The following is a 22,594-nucleotide window of genomic DNA, read 5'->3' on the forward strand; positions in this document are numbered from 1 at the left end:
TTTGTCATCGACCCTCCTCCCTCCCTCCTTCCTCCTTCTCCCCCCCTCCCCGTTAAGCTCTAATTATTCAGTCGACTTTTACTTCCACAGGCCCAGATAATGCACCTTTAATAACTGATCAATATTTAACGCTAAAAGATCTTGATGCATGAGACCACATAGATACATAAAGAAGAAGAGTGTGGGGGGTTGTCGGGCTGCTCGTGGCATCTCGCTCCCCCGAGCACGAAGCAACTTCCACATCAGAATGTCACCAGAACAGCAGCTGCTCCTCCGCTGATAGTCCTTTAAAGTAAACTTTCCACAACTCTCCAGAAAGCACACTCACCCACACACACACAGTGTCTTTAATGAATAAGACGGTGAGTGGGAGGGGGGGGTTGGGTTGTGTATTGGGAGGGTGGTGGTGGAGGTGGTGGTGGTGGAGGTGGTGGAGGTGGGGGGGGGTGGAAGACACAAAGTGCTGATATTATGGGAGGAAATCTGTGTGGGAAAGACAGGCAGTCAAACTGTCAGGCGTGAGCGCCGAGACGGAACAAAGAGGAACAGTGGAGACGATTACGGTGGCGTAGCAGAGTGACACACAGATGAAGATGAAGGGAGAGAGGGGGGGGGGATTACGCCGACATGCACGGACCCCAAACACACACACACACACACGTGCACGCTCGATTGATCAATGCCAGAGAGGATGGTGATACGAGGCTCTCATTAGGCCTTCGTTGATGCAGAGTGACGACTTCCAGTGTCCTACATCATCACCTCAGCTTTCACAGCCCGGACGAAAAAAAATATGTATTCCTTCATTTTCTGGCATGCTGAGGAAATGTATGGAATAAAACATATAAAGAATAAGTCAGTGGGCTGGATCAGAGGGAGAAAGTGATGCCAGCGAACGCAACAGAGGTGCAAACAAATAGCGTCTGCTTCAACAGCTGCTGGATTCACTTCTCCTCTGACCAGTCTCCACAGCGTCTCCACGGCCGAGCAGCATCGTTTGTCAATGTCAGCCGCCTGGAAGAGATTTTAATGTATCTTCTACCGCCATCTTGTGGAGGATGCCTCTCATGACAACACATCATTTTGGAGGGAAATGTAAGACACATTTCATTCACATCTTATAACCAAGTGATGCCCAGATACCATCCGCTCAAACTGGAAGTGGTTTTACTTTGGGAGGTCAGAGTAGAAGAGTCAGACATCAGGGTCAGACCTTTTGAAAGGTCAGTCCTTTAACCCACTGAGACCCACGGGGAGCTGTGCTAGCTCGTCGGGAAGGAGGCTAAATGACGTCCCTTGACCTCTGACCTCAAGATATGTGAATGAAAACGTTTTGATAATCACATGCTGTATAAAAGTGTTATTTTCGCCTATTCTAAAATAATGTATTTTGAATATTTCTGCACACTGGGGTCCCTAAACAGTCTTTGAATTACATGAATTGGGTATCACTGTAAAGCTGAGACTCTTGTGGATCCAATGAGTCCAACTGTATTCATGTGTGATGATGTTAATCCCCATAGGAGACATTTCATTGTAGTGAGACCATTGTTTTTTTTTAAACGTAACCTCAGTCTATGTGACTCTAAATGGGACCATCATTTACTAAATGAACATCATGCTGTATTGAAGAAGACTTGAAACCAGCGATTGAGACCATAAACTCATGTTTACAATGTTTACTGAGGTAATGAATGAAATGAGAAGTAGGCTCATTTTCTCATAGACTTCTATACAATCAGAGTTCTTTTAGCAACCAGAGGAGTCGCCCCCTGCTGGCTGTTAGAGAGAATGCAGGTTTAAGGTCCCTTGGTGTGCACACACATTGCTTAGGGAGTGTGTTGTTGTAGTGCTGGTCAGTGTTTGAAGCAGCAGTCTTTACACTACAGAAAAGTCAACTATCTGCCAGAAGCTTGGTCAGATCCAGCTTTGGTTAGTTTCAGATTACTGCTGTTTAACGCTGTTTACAATAAGGACCTCACAGAAGGAGATGAGTGAACCTAACTGAAGCAGCCACCTTTTGCTGAAGACCTCTGACCTCAGTGTGGTGGACAGAGAGGAAAGTTAGTGTCCCCACTCTCTCACCTCGTCGAGGACGGCGTCCAGCTGGTTCTGGCCGACAGTCAGCAGGTTCTTCAGGACTTGTCTGAACTCCTCTCTGCTCACCAGCCCCGTACCGCCGGGGTCCAACGCCACGAGGGCCGACCTGATGCTCGCCAGTCTGCCGTGGATCAGAGGCTCCGCCTGCTCCAGGGTGAGCTGCCGGCCCGGCTGGACTGAGGATGAAACATTAAATGCCACTTTGAAGCTACTTTAGAGAAAGTTTCACAGGAGGTGGTCATATATATACACCTTCCTGCATCGCCACATCATCCTGCAGACCCAACTGAGTAAAGTTCTGCGTACAAAATAGGCAAATGCAGCAGAGGAAACTGGAAAAACTACTTACATCTGCCTGTGTGGATCCATCCTGAGTGTGTGGTGATCGTGGCCGGAGCAGTGTGGGGCCGCCGGCCGATGACCAGTCGTCCCAGTCTGGGCTGGAGAGGCAGCAGCTTGGCCATACAGGGAGAAACTGGTGTGTGTGTGTGGAGAGAGAGAGAGGCAGGAGGCTGATAAACGACACGGGGTAGTGACTGTGGTTGCTAGTTAACACATGAACATGATCTCTCTCTCTCTCTCTCACTCTCTCTCTCAGATTGTATTCAACCTCTCAGTCTGGTTTTGTTGCCTCAGCTCGCTATTATCAAACCAAGTAATCCGTCACCATGGACGCAAAGAAACAATGAATACTTTCCTCCTAAATGTTCAAGACAGATATTTAATGAAGGCAACTAAAAAAAAACACAGTGGTGGAAAGTACATTAACTGAAACACAATTACTTTAACTGAGTATTTAGTTACTTATTATTACGACTTTTGAGGGAAAAAAAATAATCTGAGATTTTTTGAATAAAGTCATATTATAATAAAATATAATAAAAATATTCTACGTGTCATTTTCTTTTTTTCTCGTAAGGTTATGACTTTATTCTTGTAATATTACGACTTTTTTTCTCTTAAAGTTGCGACTTTATTCTCGTAATATTCTGACTTTATTCTGTAAATCTCAGATGTGTTTTCCCTCAATGTGGCCCTAATACTCCGTCGTACATTGTCTCTTTGGCCCTCACTGCATTAGACTTATATACTATATACTTAGACTATAAACTGTGTTACCTTCATCACAATGATCACATGTTTTGCGGATCCAGACAGATTTATTTATTTTTATTTTTTGCATAAAATGGCTCTTTTGATAGTAAAGGTTGCTGACCCTTGATACCAGTCTACCAATAAGGATTACTTCTTTTCAGGGTAGCCTATTGTTTATACCAGACCAAATGTGTTGGGTGTGTTAAATCCTGTCCTTGTGGAATAAACAAAGTGGGGACGAAACTGCAGTGTGCGAGTCATTTTTTTTGTCTTAAAAATGATGTCTGTTCATGTGCCACCTGATGAGTGTCTACAGACAGATGTTAAGAACAAAGAACTTCAGACACTGAAGAGTTAAAAGAAAGAAAACAAGAGTCATCAAATATTGCCTGAAGACACGACTTTATTAATAAACCAGCAAGCAAAGCATGTAAAATACAACGCAAGACACGCCCAGGAAACAGAGACAGAGGCATGTACTGTATAAAAACAACCCAAACAAACCATAAACGTGGAGATGGGCAGCTGAAGCCTTGCCAACGGCTGTAAACAGAGTGACGGAGAGAAAGAAAGGACAATGAGAGGAGGAGGAGAGAACGGGCGGCCGTAAAAAAGAGGCGGCGTGACGAGTGTGTGCCGAGGTTTTACATCCACACAATAAAAGACATTCACGAGTGTCTGGTAGAGCGCAGGGACGGGAAACTACTGTGGCAACATGGGGGGGAGGTGCTGGACTGGTTAGAGGTGATGCCTCAGGTTAATAGTCGATGACTAGTAGGTGATGCCTCAGGTTAATAGTCGATGGCTAGTAGGTGATGCCTCAGGTTAATAGTCGATGACTAGTAGGTGATGCCTCAGGTTAATAGTCGATGACTAGTAGGTGATGCCTCAGGTTAATAGTCGATGACTAGTAGGTGATGCCTCAGGTTAATAGTCGATGACTAGTAGGTGATGCCTCAGGTTAATAGTCGATGACTAGTAGGTGATGCCTCAGGTTAATAGTCGATGGCTAGTAGGTGATGCCTCAGGTTAATAGTCGATGACTAGTAGGTGATGCCTCAGGTTAATAGTCGATGGCTAGTAGGTGATGCCTCAGGTTAATAGTCGATGACTAGTAGGTGATGCCTCAGGTTAATAGTCGATGGCTAGTAGGTGATGCCTCAGGTTAATAGTCGATGACTAGTAGGTGATGCCTCAGGTTAATAGTCGATGGCTAGTAGGTGATGCCTCAGGTTAATAGTCGATGACTAGTAGGTGATGCCTCAGGTTAATAGTCGATGACTAGTAGGTGATGCCTCAGGTTAATAGTCGATGGCTAGTAGGTGATGCCTCAGGTTAATAGTCGATGGCTAGTAGGTGATGCCTCAGGTTAATAGTCGATGGCTAGTAGGTGATGCCTCAGGTTAATAGTCGATGACTAGTAGGTGATGCCTCAGGTTAATAGTCGATGGCTAGTAGGTGATGCCTCAGGTTAATAGTCGATGACTAGTAGGTGATGCCTCAGGTTAATAGTCGATGGCTAGTAGGTGATGCCTCAGGTTAATAGTCGATGACTAGTAGGTGATGCCTCAGGTTAATAGTCGATGGCTAGTAGGTGATGCCTCAGGTTAATAGTCGATGACTAGTAGGTGATGCCTCAGGTTAATAGTCGATGGCTAGTAGGTGATGCCTCAGGTTAATAGTCGATGGCTAGTAGGTGATGCCTCAGGTTAATAGTCGATGGCTAGTAGGTGATGCCTCAGGTTAATAGTCGATGACTAGTAGGTGATGCCTCAGGTTAATAGTCGATGACTAGTAGGTGATGCCTCAGGTTAATAGTCGATGACTAGTAGGTGATGCCTCAGGTTAATAGTCGATGACTAGTAGGTGATGCCTCAGGTTAATAGTCGATGACTAGTAGGTGATGCCTCAGGTTAATAGTCGATGACTAGTAGGTGATGCCTCAGGTTAATAGTCGATGACTAGTAGGTGATGCCTCAGGTTAATAGTCGATGGCTAGTAGGTGATGCCTCAGGTTAATAGTCGATGACTAGTAGGTGATGCCTCAGGTTAATAGTCGATGACTAGTAGGTGAAGCCTCAGGTTAATAGTCGATGACTAGTAGGTGATGCCTCAGGTTAATAGTCGATGGCTAGTAGGTGATGCCTCAGGTTAATAGTCGATGACTAGAAGGTGATGCCTCAGGTTAATAGTCGATGACTAGTAGGTGATGCCTCAGGTTAATAGTCGATGGCTAGTAGGTGATGCCTCAGGTTAATAGTCGATGACTAGAAGGTGACGCCTCAGGTTAATAGTCGATGACTAGTAGGTGATGTCTCAGGTTAATAGTCGATGACTAGTAGGTGATGCCTCAGGTTAATAGTCGATGACTAGTCGTGACACTACAGTGAGTAGCAGAATACAGAACATAGTTAATGCTGGTTTAGGGGTTAATAATACTCTGCTCTCTCTCCTCTCCTGCAGCCAAAAACCTGACATGTCTGAGAAAACAGAGAGGAAGAGAGGAATGTCTCTGTTCGCCCATCAGTGGTAATATGAAGTCTGGTTGGTTTGAGATGTTTTAATAGCTGTGAATACATCCGTCTCTCCTAGACGAATGTGACGGGAAGAAAATGTCTCCTCTTCTGGTGTTTTTCAGCTGGTAAGAGTTCAGGTGCATCACCACCACCTCTCTGGACTGAGTAGAGCCGACCCTGATTTGCATGTAGCCGGGAAACTGGAGACGGATTGTAATCAGATCTGTGATCTGGCTAACGGAGATGCATGTATGTGGCAACAAAACTGTATTAAAGACGACCTATTATGCTTTTTTAAGGTGCATACTGGGGTTTCTACTAGAAGATGTTTTAGTGGAAATTGGTGGAGTTAAAATTAATTTCATTAGTCTCAAATGCTGAAAATGTAACCGTAATGTTTGTATACAAAAATAGCAGTTAAAATCTCAAGCAAGGTAGAATTTGTATGTGATTTAGAGCATCTTTCTAATTATCCTGGTGGCATAAACCTTTTGTTTTAGATTAAGGAGAAAACTCCAGTGACTATCGGTGTCTTCTGTCTTTGATATTACCACTGAGGGGCGCCAAAGTTACACATCCTTGAATTTAATGTCAAAGTCAGTCTGGAAACTGACGAGACAGATCTCTCTCTCTCTCTCTCAAACACACACTCGTGCATCCACACACACATAAAGCTCAGACGGTCAAAGTGATGGAGGCTGAAACCTCTGCAGCACTTTGAGCAAATAAAGGACAATGATCATCTCACACAACGATCTCCACAGCTGTGACGCCGAGCTGCTGGACCGATTTAGGCGTGATCGGCTTCTTCTTCTTCTTCTTCTCTGCAGGTTTGGCTTCACCTCCTACGGGTTCCTCTTCCATGCGTCTACCTGGCTTTGAGCCACCGCTGCATCGAGACAACTGCTAATGCACTCAGTTTCAGGGTTGGACCGATACGTCGGGGGTGACATTGATTAAAGGGCAGATATTAGAGTTGTAATATAATCACCATAACAGGAGACTGTATGAGTCTTTCCAACAGCTGAGTTAATTCCTCTCTTACAGGCAGTGATGTATTCCAGTCTCCTCACCAATAAACAGGTGTGTGTGTGGTCTGACCTATAGAGCTACTAGCCTCTAATAAAACTGCTTCATTAGCCTCTCTGTGGAGGTTTAGTGTCTCGTGATGGTGTCAATGTTTCAGAGGGCTTATCCTCCTGACGACCAGAAACATCAGAGAGAATCACTCAGGCTACGTAACAGATATTTGTGGCTGATCAACACCGCAAAAAACAAGTCAAAGTGAAGCTTTCGCACCGGAGCACCAACGTGATCACCAACGTGATCGACGCATATGCCATAGCCTGACTTGCAGCTCCCCAGAAATGTAACTACACATCACGGTGACGCAGACTGTGATTGGTCCATTTGGTGACATCACATTTCTTCCTACGCATTTGCCGGACAAGCACATTAAAATCCACCCTCCTTCTGCCTCAATCGGTTCAACGGTCGTACACACCGTCTCCTCCGATGTCTTTTCTGCATTGCAGTAATTTCAGTAACTGTTGTTCAACATAATATTGGCATAGAAACTCCACCGCCAACTAGCGTTTTGGCAGTGTAATTGCAGAGCGACACAGACACCAGCACACAAGTCTAAATGCTCAGAAGAGGCCGCCTGCGTCTTCTACAGCGTCGGCTCTGCGCTACGTACAACTATAAAATAAGTTTCACACCAAGCATGGATTTTCATCCCAAAAATTTGCACAGAAATTTATATAAACTGATTTTGTGGGTTCTTATGAATGCTTGCATAGTAATGCATATTAATTATCCATATACTTCTGTTTTTATTGCACGGAGAGTGTGTATTTTCTGGGGCCTTGGAACAATCGCTGTATGTTTTCAGTTGAACGGACAAACGGGCTTTTTTCGGTGCGATGGGACATTTTTCGGACTATCCCTTCTCAACACCCGACAATGTACGACAGACATCGCGACGACTACCTCGACAACCAAGTAAAAAAAAAATATATGAGATCGCCCAGCAGCTTTTTCACCACTCCTCAGTACACATCTCTCCGTGGCTACTTCCTCCAGCTTCTCCGAGGGGTTTCTCAATGTGTTCCCAGGCCAGATAGGAGTTATAACCCTCCAGCATGTCCTGGGTCTGATCCCAGGGTGGGGCGAATGAGCGCAACACAATGAATGCCGTTATCCCCATTTGAACAACGTTCGCGTCTCAACTCTATGACGGCAGGCTTTTTGATTTTTCGTGTATTTCAGCCACAAATATCTGCACGTGACTTGAATCCCTGTTTTGTGAGATTTGGAATATAAATATTGACCAGTACTTCAGCTCAGTGTTGTCATTATCGGCCTTTAAAAACCCATATCGGTCGAACCCTGGTTAGTATATATACACATATACACACACAGCAGTGGGAACACACTGTGGAGGTAGGGGGTTTCAGGGAGGTTTGGTTCACTATTGATTCCTAATAAATCTGGATTTGATCAGTCCACAAGGGGCGGGATGTTTTGTTGACTTGAGACTTGAGACAGAGTGCATTCTGGGAAAAGTCTTGCAGTGTAATCCGAGAATGAATGGAGACGTAGGAGTGTTTACTGGAGTAGATCAGTGGGGTGGGGGGAGTACAGAGGAGGGTCTGTGCTCCTCACAGGCAGAAGTCAAAGGTCAGGTCGGACTTGCCCATCTTCTGTCTGTACACCGCGTCGAACTTTTCATTCATGGACACCGTGAAGACGTCCTTCCACAGACCCGCACGACCTGCAGGCGGGATGCACAGGGACAGGGAGGAATGTCAGATATTAGTAACACGAAAGAGTATCTGATGTACCTGACACTGATTCAACAGCCAAAACGTGCTGACACATCAGGTTAATTCTTCATTTACAGGCGGAGTCCCGTCCGGATTTCCTGTTTCTAACTCAGTAAATAAATCAAAATAAGGGCGCAGGATCCCCTCAAACTGCTTCCGTAGCGCCGGTCTTTATGTAGCCCCGCTCAGGAGTTACGACGCCGTTACTCTTCGGCGTGAATGTAAAATAAAACCTGCGTGAGTTCTGATGATTTATCTGACAGTTTGAGCTGCCCTGCCGCGGCTCCGACTCCGACTCACCTGCTGAGGCGTGTGTGTGAGACAGATCACACTGAGAGCTGTGTGTTAAGCCTATAGCACAGCAGACAGCAGACTTCCATGCACTAAAAGAAAAAAGAATAAGATGGGAAACTGAAAAAACAAACAGAAAACAGATGACAGAAATCATAAACATCAAAATCAAAATAGGAATGGTGACATAAACATAACTTATAGATATAAAATTATGACAAATTAGGGAATAAACATGAAAGACGTCTCCATGAGGGTTAAGACAGACAGACTGGGCCTGCAGGTTGATATCAGACTATACAGCTGGAGTGTAATCTGTGGTGTAGATGCAACCTGCAGCCACATGGTGGTGCTATAATCATCTCAAACTGAGTGTGACGAAACCTTCATGGACAGAATTTGAAGATCCCATAACTGATGTAGATAATTATTGAAGCCTAAAGTGTAATATATTGAATAAATTATTTAGAGGATGTTTTGAAATAATGAATCATATAAATAAATAGTGTTTTTTTTTATTTTATTGGATATAATTTTTATTTCATTTTAATGCCCCTTTTAATTGGTTGAATCACTGAGTGATTGGAGGCTGATTCAGTTCACCTGTTGGATCTTAAATGCTAGTTGAGAGCAGCTTGGTGGATCCCCTCTCGGCCAATCAGGGTGTGACGACGCCCCCTTTCTGTTGGGCTTAAAGAGAGGAGGGAAACTGCACCCCCAGTGTCTGATTCTGATCCCTCCTTCACTAACTGCAACATCTATTATCAGATGAGCCAGAAACTCTGGTCTATTTTAGGCCCTTTGGAGGTTCCTGTGCTCTTTTTGTGTGTTTTGCTGATTGAGAGAGTGTCGACCAAAATAAACTCCCTTCAGTCAGGTTACCTGCATCGGGACGGTTAGGTGCAGGCCTTACTTTGTTATGTTGATTTTCCCTGAAACCCCTTTATACCCGTTTCTTTTGGTCTATTTCATTTGGGGAAACTTTAAAGGAAAAATAAAAAACAATATTTGTTCATAATAATTATTATTGAGGAGGCATTTTTTTGTATTTTTATGTGGATGATCAGCTGAGGTCTGGGGAATCAGTACCGCCACACTCTAGCTGGTTTCTCAAGATCACTGACCCCGCCACCTGCCTTTAATGACGTGAACTGAAGAGGCATTTTAGATAAAACGTCTTAAAAAATCTGAAGCTTTAACTCCAGTTGACTTTGCACTTTTAGATATAATGACAGACACATGTGAAAAAGACTAAAGTGTCGACACACAGAAAGAACATGAAAGAATTAAGTGTATATGCATCTTTCAGGACCTTCGCCTCACTAAGAGGCCATCTTTACCATAATAACTCTACTTTAATCGCAGAAGGGTTTTTTTCTCGTAAATTTAGGACTTTAATCTCAGAAATTCAGAGTTGAATTGGCTCTGTAAAAAAAGTGTTTTGACCTACAATGACCCTAACACGCCATCATATCAAGATAACTTCTCATCCACAGCATCTCATCGATCCCTACAGCTTTACAGCCGATTCCAAAGCAAAAGATGACTTGTATTATATGTGATTAATTCTTTCTCTAGCTCTCTATCTGGACTTTAAATAGCTTTGTAAGAGGAGCTCTGGTAGCTCAGTCGATACCATGACATCATCATCATCACGGCTCTGAGAGAGGAACTACATCGAGCTTTCTCTCCTCTCAGCGTCCTCCTCTCTCCTCTGAGTGTATAGTTCATTTACTTCTGTATGTCTTACTTGTTTGTGTTATCTATGCAGCTACTGTGGAACAGAATCTCCTCCTTGAGGACAGATATTAAACTCTATGCACTCTTTATATCCCGTCTTCCAGCAAATTGCATTTGTTGCACTTTTACAGTATTCATGGAAATCTGAACTCTGACTTAAGTTTCCCTTGTTCTGTTTCTTGTTCTGTTTCTTGTTTGCTGTATTTGTACACCGACTACAATATATTTCACTGTATGCAAGTCGAGAGTTGTCGACTTGTTTTTAAACTTATATTATAACCTACATTTTCTCCGCACCTTCACAATGCTGTTATACCACTTAATTGAAGATGACATTTTTATTACGGCCATTAAATGGGATAAAAAGGGAGTTTTTCATGATAAGTCTATCATCAAAACTCCCTTTTTATCTCGGTATCTGGAGTTCCTACCAACCCACAACTGTGCAATAAGACAACCCAGGCTATCGCTAAGAAGTGAAAGTAAATTATTCGTTCCATTGCAACGTCAGCGCCCAGCAGCAGAGCTACGCCTCCGCCATTTTGGACTGAAAGCGACTACCAGCGACGCCAGTAAAACGTCCGCCTACAAAGTGACGTACAAAAGTAAAACTAAATTATTTCTATTCTATTGTCATATTTAATGTCTCTACTGAAATGGCCTGTGTTGAACAATGAATATATTATAAATATGCATACTATTATAACTATTTACTTATTTATTTATTAAACTTTTAGCTGCATAATATCCATTATTACAACTAGCAGGAAGCTGGCAGAGCGTGCAGCGTCTGATGCACGTTCGTTATGACGAGGAAAATAACTCTGGATTCAGATATTAGCTAATTTTACTTTCAGGACATCATGGTTTAAATGAGGGATATTTAAGTGTTCCTAATGGGAAGTTGATTTACCTTAAAAAAAATATGATCCTCTGATTTACAGACGTCTCTTTATACATCCACACCCACAGACTCATTGGCGTTTTCAGTCCAAAATGGCGGCAGCGCTACTGCAGCGCCATCTAGCAAATGTTGTCAAAAAGGCATCAGAGTTTCACCTCTTTGCTTCTGTAGTCTTTGATTCAGATGTGTCTCCCCTTCCTACGTCACATACAGGCTCATTAGAATATACAGCTGACAGCTTGAGAACTACCTTTGTAAAGGTGCACCATATATTATTTTTTTGGTGTTTTTGCTACGATACTTCGGGAACTTGAAAAGAATTAAGAAACTGATTGACTTAGATGGTCAGTGGGTCAGTCTGCACGGCCTTACAGAATGCAGTTTTGATAATTAACCCATTGATATTAGGACAAACATCAAACAGCGTCAACAAGCTTTACAAAGATCATGGGACACCAACTGTGAAATCATAAACTGAAGGAACTGAAGTAGAAGAACATGAGATGCAGAGAAAGTGTTTTATAAAAGTGGTTTGATGTGAATCGAATGCTTTAGAGATGCTACTCGGTGTCAGCTACGACAAACGTTCACCCAGGGAGACAGAGACTGTGCCTGGTTAGCAGACGAGAGGATTTGTGTTTCTCCTCCTCCCCCCCACTCACCCCTGCAGATGGACAGCGCCTCTGAGTTGGAGCACTGCTCGATGAGCTGGTTGCAGCTCTCCACCATGCCCTCCAGCTGGGCCTTGTCACAGGAAACCCCCAGGAACCGGGCTAACTGTTCCACCAACATCGCCGGATCCTGGAGAGGAGGAGAGAGGAGGGCAAGGGAGGAGAGGAGAGGAGTGGAGGGCAAGGAGGGTAAGGGAGGAGAGGAGTGGAGTGGAGGGTAAGGGAGGAGAGGAGGAGAGAGGAGGGTAAGGGAGGAGAGGAGTGGAGTGGGGAGTTATAAAGAATGTCATTTATGAAATCAATAATTCCACACAAATACCGAGAAAACATCCCCCCCTCCCTCTTGAATTCTTAAGTAAGACCCAGGCAGTGATTGTCCACCCACAGCTGATGAGAACACACAGTTCAGTTCCCTCCGCTTACACAACCTACTGTATGTAGCATAAAGGTGAGACCCGCTGGCTGTGAACATACGACAGCTGTAAGGACAAAATGTACAGCTCTGTGTGAACAACACATCCTCTAGGGGACAGTTAAATATATATATATATATATGTAGGCTATCAGTTTACAACCCTGGGTTATATACACATGCCTGTTTGTGTGTTCAAGAAAGGTTCAGTTAGAGATTACTGACCTAAAACTCTCTTTCTCCCTTTAAAGGGACTGTTTGTAACTTTTTACAGGTATAAATCTACCGGGTCGGGATCACATGCACGCTCGCGTGTGGCCGGTGTCTCTCCTCCTCTGCCTGCTTGTCTTCACTCTCACAGCGCGCGCGTTCTCGCTGTCTCGCTCCACCTCTACTAGACGTGCATGCTGCTCACTCCACACTGCAGAAGAGTTAGTTTAGCTCTGAGAATATCTAGTGAATGTTCAGTGGACGTTTGTGAAGAAATAACTGCTGCAGCTCCTCCAGACCAACAGAGGTTTCCCGTGTCTTGTGAAGTGACGGGGCTCCGCAGAGAGAAACGTTATCATCTCCGACCGGGTGCCTGTGTCTCCCTGCGGGCGCAGTCGGGAGGCAATAACGTTTCTCTTCCTGCTTCAGCCTCCGAAAAGCCAACACTAGGATCAGCATTGATTCATGGAGAGACCTTCGTCTGGTCGGCTAACATTACTGCCAAGCAGCTGAAATATAGAGTGATATTGTGGTTTTATATGTTTATAATGACATACATTAAAGAGTGGATTGTTTCTTTATTCATCTATAAAATGAAGTTGTGTTTTTTAACAACAAAAGCAAAGTGAAATGTTTGTCTTCTTCCTTCAGTTCTAAGAAATCTATTCTAAGAAAAAGCTCTTATCTGTGAAAACAGAGGAGAGTTTTGAGTCTTGGCCTCGTAAATGTGATAACTCCAGATAATGTAAAAGGGGGACTTTTGACAAAGCAAAGGGCAAATATTGATTTCTGTTCTTTGACTGGAGAAACTGTTGTGTACAGAAGACAGATTAGGATGCATGTGTTTGCCACATTGTGTGAAAAAGAGGTTTTAGAGGATCGAAGTGAAGGTTAAAATAGGTCACGGCTGTAGGAAGAGGAGTTAGTTCGAGTGTGTTGACTTGTATGGGTGGTACATGTCTCTACCGATGTCAAGGCAGTGACCAAAGGTTGCATTCAGGGCCCCTCAGCTTGGGAACTCCTTGTCTGAGGATCTTTGCCAGCTTGCAGAATCAGCAACATCTTTAAACTAACTTCTTATTTTAAGGATTTTACTGAAGTTTTCCATTTCATTTTCCCCACTTCTAATATTAGTATTATACTTCACTGTATAAATACAGGTTAACCTCAGAGGAGACCCAATTTAAACTAGAAAAGCTGATGAATCCATCGGTAACAACTACGTCATACTAGGTTTTTAACCACAGTGAAAATGTTGTTTTTGAAAGGCTAAACGCCAACAAATATGGATTGAACACGAATATTTAGTTCGATTTTGCTACTAGGTATTAAAAATATAAATCTTTTTAAATAGCTTATGAATAGCATATGAAACTAGGAAAGCTGATGAATCCATCGGTACCAACCATGTCATACTAGCGTGTCCTGAAGGAGGTTAAATGACGCTCCAAAGGGCTAAATTTTGGCGAGGAAAAACTGTCATGGCCATTTCCAAAGGGGTCCCTTGACCATCATATACTTCTATCATAATGTTCTTCTAAGCCCTGATACACTTGATCCACAGTGCTGAGCTGTATCTCAAATTAATCTTCAGGTTCTCAGCTTTCAGATGATGTTCACCACTTCTATGTGACATCTACTGTTGACCTGCTATCTCCCCCTAAAGACCCCCTGGACCCCCCTAAATACCAGCACAAGAGGCAGTGATGATGTTACCTTGTACATGTCTTCATATTTCAAGAAGAGGACATTCGAGTCCATACGATGTTCCCAAAACTCCTGAACGTGTTCAAACCAGGAACCATATCCCACTTTGAGAGAGAGAGAGAGAGAGAGAGAGAGAGAGAGACAGCTGGATGAACTGACAGTAGTCTGGAGACAGAACAGTGCAGGAGGTCACTGACTTCAGACCAGATGGAAGTGTCCCAGTGTCCCAGTCCTCCAGTAACCTACTGTACATACTTACGCTTGTCATTCATGAAGCGCCGGCAGAACTCCTGGAAGGTTCCCCGGTAGCTCATGGTCCTGAGAGAGCGGTGGAACTGGTAGTAGGACACCACCAGGTCCTTAGGGTTACGAGCCATGTAGATCACCTGGAGGAGGAGGAGGAGGAGGAGGAGGAGGAGGAGGAGGAGGAGGAGGAGGAGGAGGAGGAGGAGGACCACAACAGTTCTCATTACAGTCAGAATTTCTGAATTAGCATGTTAATGCGATGATGGCTACTGTACATGTACTGTCCAGACTCGGCGGACTGACCTTGGCCTCTCCGTTGTGCATGGCTGTGGGGAGGAATCGATAGGGAAGATGGCTTTTGATCAGACGAGGGGAGGTCAGCTCCTGTGGAAACACAAAGGAAGTTATTACTTTATTTGTTTACAGCTTTTGATTCCTTCAAAACATCACATCCTGGACGATGGTTGATGGCGAGGTTAAGAGTTTAAGAACTTCCAGATAAACACTACATCCAGAAGACAAATCCAAAGATATAAATATCCAGCAGAGGCTCGGTATGTGATCAGCCTTCAAATCAACCTTGTTGTTTGGACAGACAGTCCTTGTGATTGCAAAGCAAGGCTAGTCTTGTTTTCATTGTGTCGGTGTCAGATTGAGGCCTCTCATGTTTCACATCTAGACAAGTGTGTTGTAATGTTGCTGCACCCAGCGAAAGGCAAACCCACGACAATGCAGAGTCATTCATTATTTTGCCAGATGCCCCACAGACCCAGAACTCCTGCAGTCCTACAACATTACCTGTATGATATCCAGGCCGGGTTGGGGGTACTCTAAGACCGGCAGCTGTTCATCGATGTTCATAAGGCCGATCTCGTCCGGGTCGGCTCCCTGACTCACCAGATACACGATCTCCTGAAGTAGACTGGTGCCTATAAGAGAGGAGACAGCCAGAGGACAGGAAGAGGACAAGGTTGGACACAGGGGATGAACTTAAAGATGCAGCAGACTGTCACTGTATCCTGACTGTAGTGCATCAGACAGATAATCTGTGGAAAAATCTGCCTCCTCCTAGTGCTCCTAATGGCATTTTAATTTCGTTAACTGAAACCATGACGAAATATGTTCGTCAACTCAACAACCTTTTTTTACACGACTAAGACGAGACCATGACGAGATGGCACCGCCGGCATTAAACACTTAACAGTTTCGATATCAAACATGCTGAATCGTTGACGACTAAAATGTAGTTTAAAAACATAAAAACTTTTCCAAAGTCTCTCTTTATTTATTTTATAAACGCACATCGACACAATCCGTCTCTTTCCTGACTCGTACTTCGATAATGCATAAAGTTGGCGGTTAATAGATCCACAGATTATCTGTCTCATGCACTACTGTCAGGATGTCGTGACAGTTTGAGCAAATATGATAAAAAAAAGTATTTTTTCTAAAAGTTACCAACTGCAGCTTTAATAAAAATATGTACAAGACAAACTAACTGTTGCAAAGTTTGCTGAAAGAATGTTTCAACATCTTGGCATCACACAAGGGCCAAACATACTTCTGGTGGTTCTTTGTATGTGAAAGTGGAAAGTCTGGCTGCATAGTTCACCACCCCTCATGTACTGTCCAATAAAAAGAGCTAAAAGGAGAGTGGACTTCTTCCAGGTCCCAAGAAATACATGCAAAAAACAAAAGACTCAAAATCAATGCAGCAGAGCCAGATTTATCATCTTTCTTATTTCAAAACTGGCTGCCTACATTACCCACAATGCAACTAAACCCACTGTTTCAGTCAGTATTGTGATTCAATCCTAAACCTGCTGCTCTTATGCAGAGTCTTTCTCACCATAACACTGTTTTACTCGTTGCCATGCCGATCTGTGGTGTCCCTGCAGTGATTCATTGTGGTGTGCAGATGTTCTCTAATGTCCGATCTGACATCCCACACGCTATTTATTTGGAAAAATGCTGCACAAAATGAAGGCTGGAGGCCGATCACGCACCGTGTGCAACCTGAAGAACGCTGCTACGTTAAGCAGAGAGAAAGGTACGATCCACTCATCGCTAGTGTCTTAATCAGCTATCAACCTGAGATCATGCCAGCATGTTCAGCAGAGAAGAGCTACGAGAACAGGACTGGATGTTATAAGAGGACGATGATGTGTCTCTGTGTGGCCTCAGGCCGGCCACATGCCGGCTGTGAAACACACCATGTCACCGAGATCGATGTCAGTTCCCTGATACAGCTCTCCGGCTCTAAAAGAAAACTCTTTATTTCTCATTTGTACCAGTTAATTGATGAACTTTTGCGTAGCATGAAAGGGTCCGGTTGTATTTTCTTTGAGATGAGAAGAAAAAAAAAGAGATTTACTGAAATTATTCGAAATTCTTGGTAATGTTCGGAACCGCATGTCCTCGATCTCAGACAGACAAAATCAGCTTCTCATGTCGAACCAGTTACACAATTTTGTCAACAACAACAACTGTTGCTTCCACATTTGATCGGCTATACCTGGCAGGGTAATTCCTTTGTCCCCAGATTTATATGGCACATAATGGGAACATGACAACGGGTCCTATGCATGGGTGTATAAAGAGAACTGGATACAGCGTTGGAGGCGGGCTTCCGTTCATTCCTATGAGGTTGCTCAATGGCGCATGAAGCCAAAATGGCTAGACTGCCAAGTGATAAAGTACCTGGATCATCTTCTGCATCCATTGGGCTAGGGATGCACCGATACCGATACCAGTGTCGGGTATCGGGTCCGATACTGCTAAGTACAGCTGAACGCTGAATTTCTGGTGTGACCAGGCCTTTAGTTTAAGTATATGTTGAGACAAAACCAGAAGCCTAAAAATAAAGAGATTTAAAAACTAGACCAAAAAGTGGAGGGGTCATCGGGTTTAATGAGTGACAGCATGCAGCGTAAACGAAGAGGGTTTAATTGCATGAATGCATCGTATATTTGTATTCAGATGTTAGAGGATGTTGTTGCATCGTACTGCTGTACTCGTTCTGTTACATGATACTGTGAGAGAAAGCAGCATAGAGCCAAACTCTCCCGTGAGTAACACACCGTGCTGCTTCCTGTTTAGGTTTTTGCCCTGCAAGCACAGATTTGTGCTGCAACCTCCCGTTCCACCCAGAGAGGCCTCGCTCGCACTAACTGCACACACACAGTCATGATTAATTTAGACTCTCACTACCTCTCATGTTGACCGTGGAAAATAAAAATGCAATTCTCTAAATATATATCAAATACTTCTAAAGAATCTATAAAGAAAAATCGAATATTACTGCCGTTCCTTCTACGTAATATCGAGGGATACCGGGCCGGGTTGAGATCACATTAACAAATGTTTATTTTCCTGAATCATTTTATGTTTCAATAAGGTTTTAATCATGGTTTTGCTCATTTAATATTATAAACAGTCCAGCTGATGCATGAATTATACTCGCAAAGACGCACATAAATGTCTTCGTGAATCCACACGAGCTGACATGCAGTATTAAAGGTCCCATATCGTGCTCATTTTCAGGTTCATACTTTTATTTTATGTTTCTACTAGAACATGTTTACATGCTGTAATGTTAAAAAAAACACCTTTATTTTCCTCATACTGTCTGCCTGAATATACCTGTATTCACCCTCTGTCTGAAACGCTCCGTTTTAGTGCATTTCAACGGAATTGCAACATAATTCTGTTGCTAGGCAACAGCTTTAGGTCCATGTTTACTTCCTGTCAGCTGATGTTATTCACATACACTGCAACAGGAAATAAACTGGGACACATTTAGAATGTTTATGTTTAAAACCGTGTAATGGACTAAATATTGTATATTTGTGACATCACAAATGGACAGAAATCCTAACGGCTTGTTTCAAACGCACAATTTCTGAATACGGGCTGTGTGTATTTCTCCGTATATTGAGCGTTTTGATAGTTTCACAGTATTTATATAAAGCACTTAAACCTGCTTTATAATATAAAAGACATGAAAATCAATTTTTTTACAATATGGGACCTTTAAGACTTCAGTTTGGGAAACATATTAGATGTGTGTTTTGAAATGGAAACGGATGGAGATGCATTCATTTTTGTAACACTGGTGCAAAGATGTAGGCTATATAAATGTATATATCATATATTAAGATGTATGTAAAATGACTTAATTAAATCAATTAATCATAACAATCATTGTCCTGCTGATGATCACTAACTGTGCATTGACTTTCTTCCATTATGTAGCCTACAGGTGCTACTGAGATGCTAAAAACAGAGCAAGATATATAATCAAACTCCCCTCTGCCCTTCTGCATGCACTGACTCCGGCCGTCACATGACCGGACCCACCCCAGCTGCACAGCTGCACAGCAAGGCAGCCTGCACAGCGAGCCGGCCTTGCAGCTGCAGCTGCAGCGCTGCGCAACGACACCTCCATCCATTCAAGCTGGATGTAAACACCAACTTCCATCTGGGCTCTGATAGCGCGCGTGTTTTTATGATGGCTGATGCAGGAAGGCCTGCAGCTCTGACGTGTGTGCATGCTTTAACCTGATGCACTGAATATATATATCAGGCACTCTGACTCCATTTGTTGGCACAGATCTGGGATAGTATAAAAGCTTGATAGAGGCCTATAATAATAACATGCAGATCTACTGCACTATAACCAGAGATGTTAGATAACTCCCAGTGCTAATTATTAACTTTAATGATGTGTGTTGTGTAAGATGAACCCTGTGACTGATAACAGGTTGTAAACGTGCCTTAATGTTACTGTAAAATTAACATTATTATACTGTCGCTGACATTTACAGCTTTGTACTGTTAATGAAAAATACAGTTTGAACTTCATTAATTTCACAGTATTTTACAGTTAATTTACTGTTTAAAGATACATTATAAAGCTGTTTTTCACCTTTCTTTTACATTATCTTACTGATTTGTTTTAAAGCACTATTTAGGTTGTATTTTTTACAACATTATTTGTTGCCTAGATGAATAGACTTAGCAGGTTACAGACATAGGAATAGTCACACTAAATACAATTAAAGGCACTTGTTAGGAAAAAGGCTATAATAGACTTGTTGACACTTTTCCCAAAATGTGTGTCTCTAGCTGGCTACAAGCACAGAATGCAAACCAGAACAACATGTGATGAAGAACAATAAAGCTAATTCACTGATTTTACAATCATGTACAATGTACAAGCCTCACATGAGCAGATCAGGTCCCAGAATTCAACAAATACTGCATGAAACTGTTACTGATGATACTTTAGACAGTTGATCTGCAGTAAACCTGTTTTTTAAGAATGCAATACGGCCTATGAGCGTCATTTAACAGGTTTTCTTTTGTATTAACAGTAAAGCACTGTTTTTAGCAATAACAGGTTAATACTGTTGAAATCCTGCTGTAAATTAACAGCAGTTGTTTACAGCGCGTGTGTTTTTATGGTGGCTGATGCAGGAAGGCCTGCAGCTCTGACGTGTGTGCATGCTATAACCTGATGCACTAAATATATATATCAGGCACTCTGACTCCATTTGTTGGCACAGATCTGGCCTATAATAATATGTAAATCTGCTGCACAAGCGCACTATAAACAGAGATGATGGATAACTCCCAGTGCTGATTATTAACTTTAATGATGCCTGTGATGGAAGATGAACCCTGTGACTGATAACAGGTTGCAAATATGCTATTATGCATGTATGAAACTTTGATAATCTCAAGAGGAAGCCTGCAGACAGACACTGCTGCAGCAGCACAGACAATAAATGTGTGGAGGCCTATAATAATAACATGTAGATCTGCTGCACATAAACAGAGATGATGCATAAATCCCAGTGCTGATTTTTAACTTTAATGATGCGTGTTGTATAAGATGAATCCTGTGACTGATAACAGGTTGTAAATATGCTATTATGCATATATGAAACTTTGATAATCACAAGAGGAAGCCTGCAGACAGTCACTGCAGCATGCAATGCCAATAAACGTGGAGACACACACAGGGAGAGCCCTGGTGACGCAGAGAGTCTTGTGTACCTGACTTTGGGTAGGTGACGATCCAGATGTCGCTGCTTCTGAGGGAGAAGTTGCTGATCTCCTCCATCTTCCCTCTGCAGAAGGGCGGCAGTCGGACTCCATCAAACTCGAAGTATTTGCTCTCGAACTCGATGGGCGTGCTCGGCGTGTCTGCCTCGCTCTCGGCCATCCTCCAAAACAAACACGAGCCGCCAGTGCAAAGAGACAAGACACACACACACCCACGAAGAGCTCAATCAAACGTGCAGGATGATGATGCTGATGATGATGATGGTGGTGAAGGTGGTGATGATGATTTGAAACGGATGCTGCACGACGAGTTGACCTACAACCAATCAAGCAGGAGAGAAGTGATGTAATGCGCGAGCACGAGTTCGCAGCATCAGGACCACTCTCTCGGCCGAGGATGCGCGCGACCGCAGAGGAACACAGTTACGCGCTCCATCACCAAGGCTGCTGTAGGGGAGACCGGGGACAACTGTAACATCACTCAAAAACCTCTCCACGTATTTAGATAAAAAAAAATGTATGGAGGTAATTTGTATTTGTGTTCTACATGTTAACAGTTATCAAATGTTTTCACAATAGTCACAATATTGATTGAAACACTATGCATAAGATCAGATCAGATATTCCTTTATTAGTCCCGCAGTGGGGACATGTGCAGTGTACAGCAGCAAAGGGGATAGTGCAAAAAACAAGATGCATCAGCTAACACAGTAAAAAAAGAGCTAAACAAAGTGTAACAAAATATGAACCATTTAAATAGAAGGAAGTATAAAAATATGAGCAGTATATACAGTATATAAATTAATAACATATAATACTTTAATATATAACCAATAATCAGCTAAAGGTTTTCTAAGCAGTGGAAATATTAAACAGGTGTTAAAAATCTGCAAATAACTGAAGAAAACAGAAGTAAAGGAGGGTTTCTGTGCTTTATTTCTTTTCTCTTTTATTTTTAAAGGGTGTTGTGACGTCAACACGTGTCGTCTACCCCTACTTGCTGTTGATTGGCTCTTGTGTAGAAAAGGGGCGTTGCCAGACGTGCATTCATCCAATCATACTCACAGAAACATATGTTGCATTTATGGTCCCTCGTAAATCTTAGAGTTCATAAATAAACCACACCTTTTGTCACCTGATAGCATTAACACTGGATAATTAAAAAAATGATGGTATATATGAAATTTATCTCCTGTGTGGAGATGGGAGAAACTTCCAGTAGGACAACCATCACTGTAACACTCCACCGATCTGGGCTTTATGGCAGAGTGGCCAGATGGACATGAAAGCCCGCTTGGAGTTTGCAAAAAAGCACCTAAAGGACACTCAGACTGTGAGAAACAAGATTCTCTGGTCTGATGAAACCAAGATTGAACTGTTTGTCCTCAATTCAAAGCTTTATGTCTGGAGGAAACCAGGCACCGCTCATCACCTGCCCAATACCATCCCAACGGTGAAGCACGGTGGTGGCAGCATCATGCTTTGGGGGGGTTTTCAGCAGCAGGTACTGGGTGACTGGTCAGGGTTGAGGGAAAGCTGAACGGAGCAAAGTACAGAGATATTCTTGATGAAAACCTGGTCCAGAGCGCTCAGGACCTCAGACTGGACCGAAGGTTAACCTTCCAACAGGACAATGACCCTAAGCACACAGCCAAAACAACGCAGGAGTGGCTTAGGGACAACTCTGTGAATGTCCTTGAGTGGCCCAGCCAGAGCCCTGACTTGAACCCAATCAAACATCTCTGGAGAGACCTGAAAATGTCTGTCCACCGACGGTCCCCATCCAACCTGACAGAGCTTGAGAG

General features: G+C 43.1%; 2 protein-coding genes across 2 annotated transcripts in view; both read right to left on the reverse strand.

Annotated features, from left to right (window-relative positions):
* The window catches only part of efcab6 (EF-hand calcium binding domain 6), a 42,215-nt gene extending 39,641 nt beyond the window's left edge, over positions 1-2,574 (reverse strand). The window contains exons 1-2 of the mRNA XM_074626021.1: positions 2,450-2,574; positions 2,086-2,276 (exon numbers count right to left, since the gene is read on the reverse strand). Of these exons, the coding sequence (XP_074482122.1) occupies positions 2,086-2,276; positions 2,450-2,564 (306 nt within the window). The 5' untranslated portion in view covers positions 2,565-2,574. The remainder of the gene's footprint in view (positions 1-2,085; positions 2,277-2,449) is intronic.
* A 4,553-nt stretch (positions 2,575-7,127) lies between these two features.
* Positions 7,128-21,179, reverse strand: sult4a1 (sulfotransferase family 4A, member 1). Its single transcript, XM_074625792.1, has 7 exons — positions 20,781-21,179; positions 15,519-15,649; positions 15,024-15,104; positions 14,734-14,860; positions 14,484-14,578; positions 12,137-12,275; positions 7,128-8,487 (listed from the first exon to the last, which is right to left on the reverse strand). Exons 1-7 carry the CDS (start codon positions 20,947-20,949, stop codon positions 8,375-8,377), a joined length of 855 nt encoding a protein of 284 aa, XP_074481893.1. The 5' UTR covers positions 20,950-21,179; the 3' UTR covers positions 7,128-8,374.
* Positions 21,180-22,594: the final 1,415 nt, after the last annotated feature.

The sequence above is a fragment of the Sebastes fasciatus genome, chromosome 23 (assembly GCF_043250625.1).
Source record: "Sebastes fasciatus isolate fSebFas1 chromosome 23, fSebFas1.pri, whole genome shotgun sequence".
NCBI lineage: Eukaryota > Metazoa > Chordata > Actinopteri > Perciformes > Sebastidae > Sebastes > Sebastes fasciatus.

What these genes read in the sequence shown, in the direction of transcription:
- sult4a1 (XM_074625792.1), bottom strand. Translation starts at nt 20,949, where the DNA reads ATGGCCGAGAGCGAGGCAGACACGCCGAGCACGCCCATCGAGTTCGAG. An exon ending in CCGGCCTGGATATCATACAG is followed by an intron (nt 15,105 to 15,518) that starts GTAATGTTGTAG and finishes GTGTTTCCACAG; the next exon opens with GAGCTGACCTCCCCTCGTCT. An exon ending in TGCACAACGGAGAGGCCAAG is followed by an intron (nt 14,861 to 15,023) that starts GTCAGTCCGCCG and finishes CTCCTCCTCCAG; the next exon opens with GTGATCTACATGGCTCGTAA.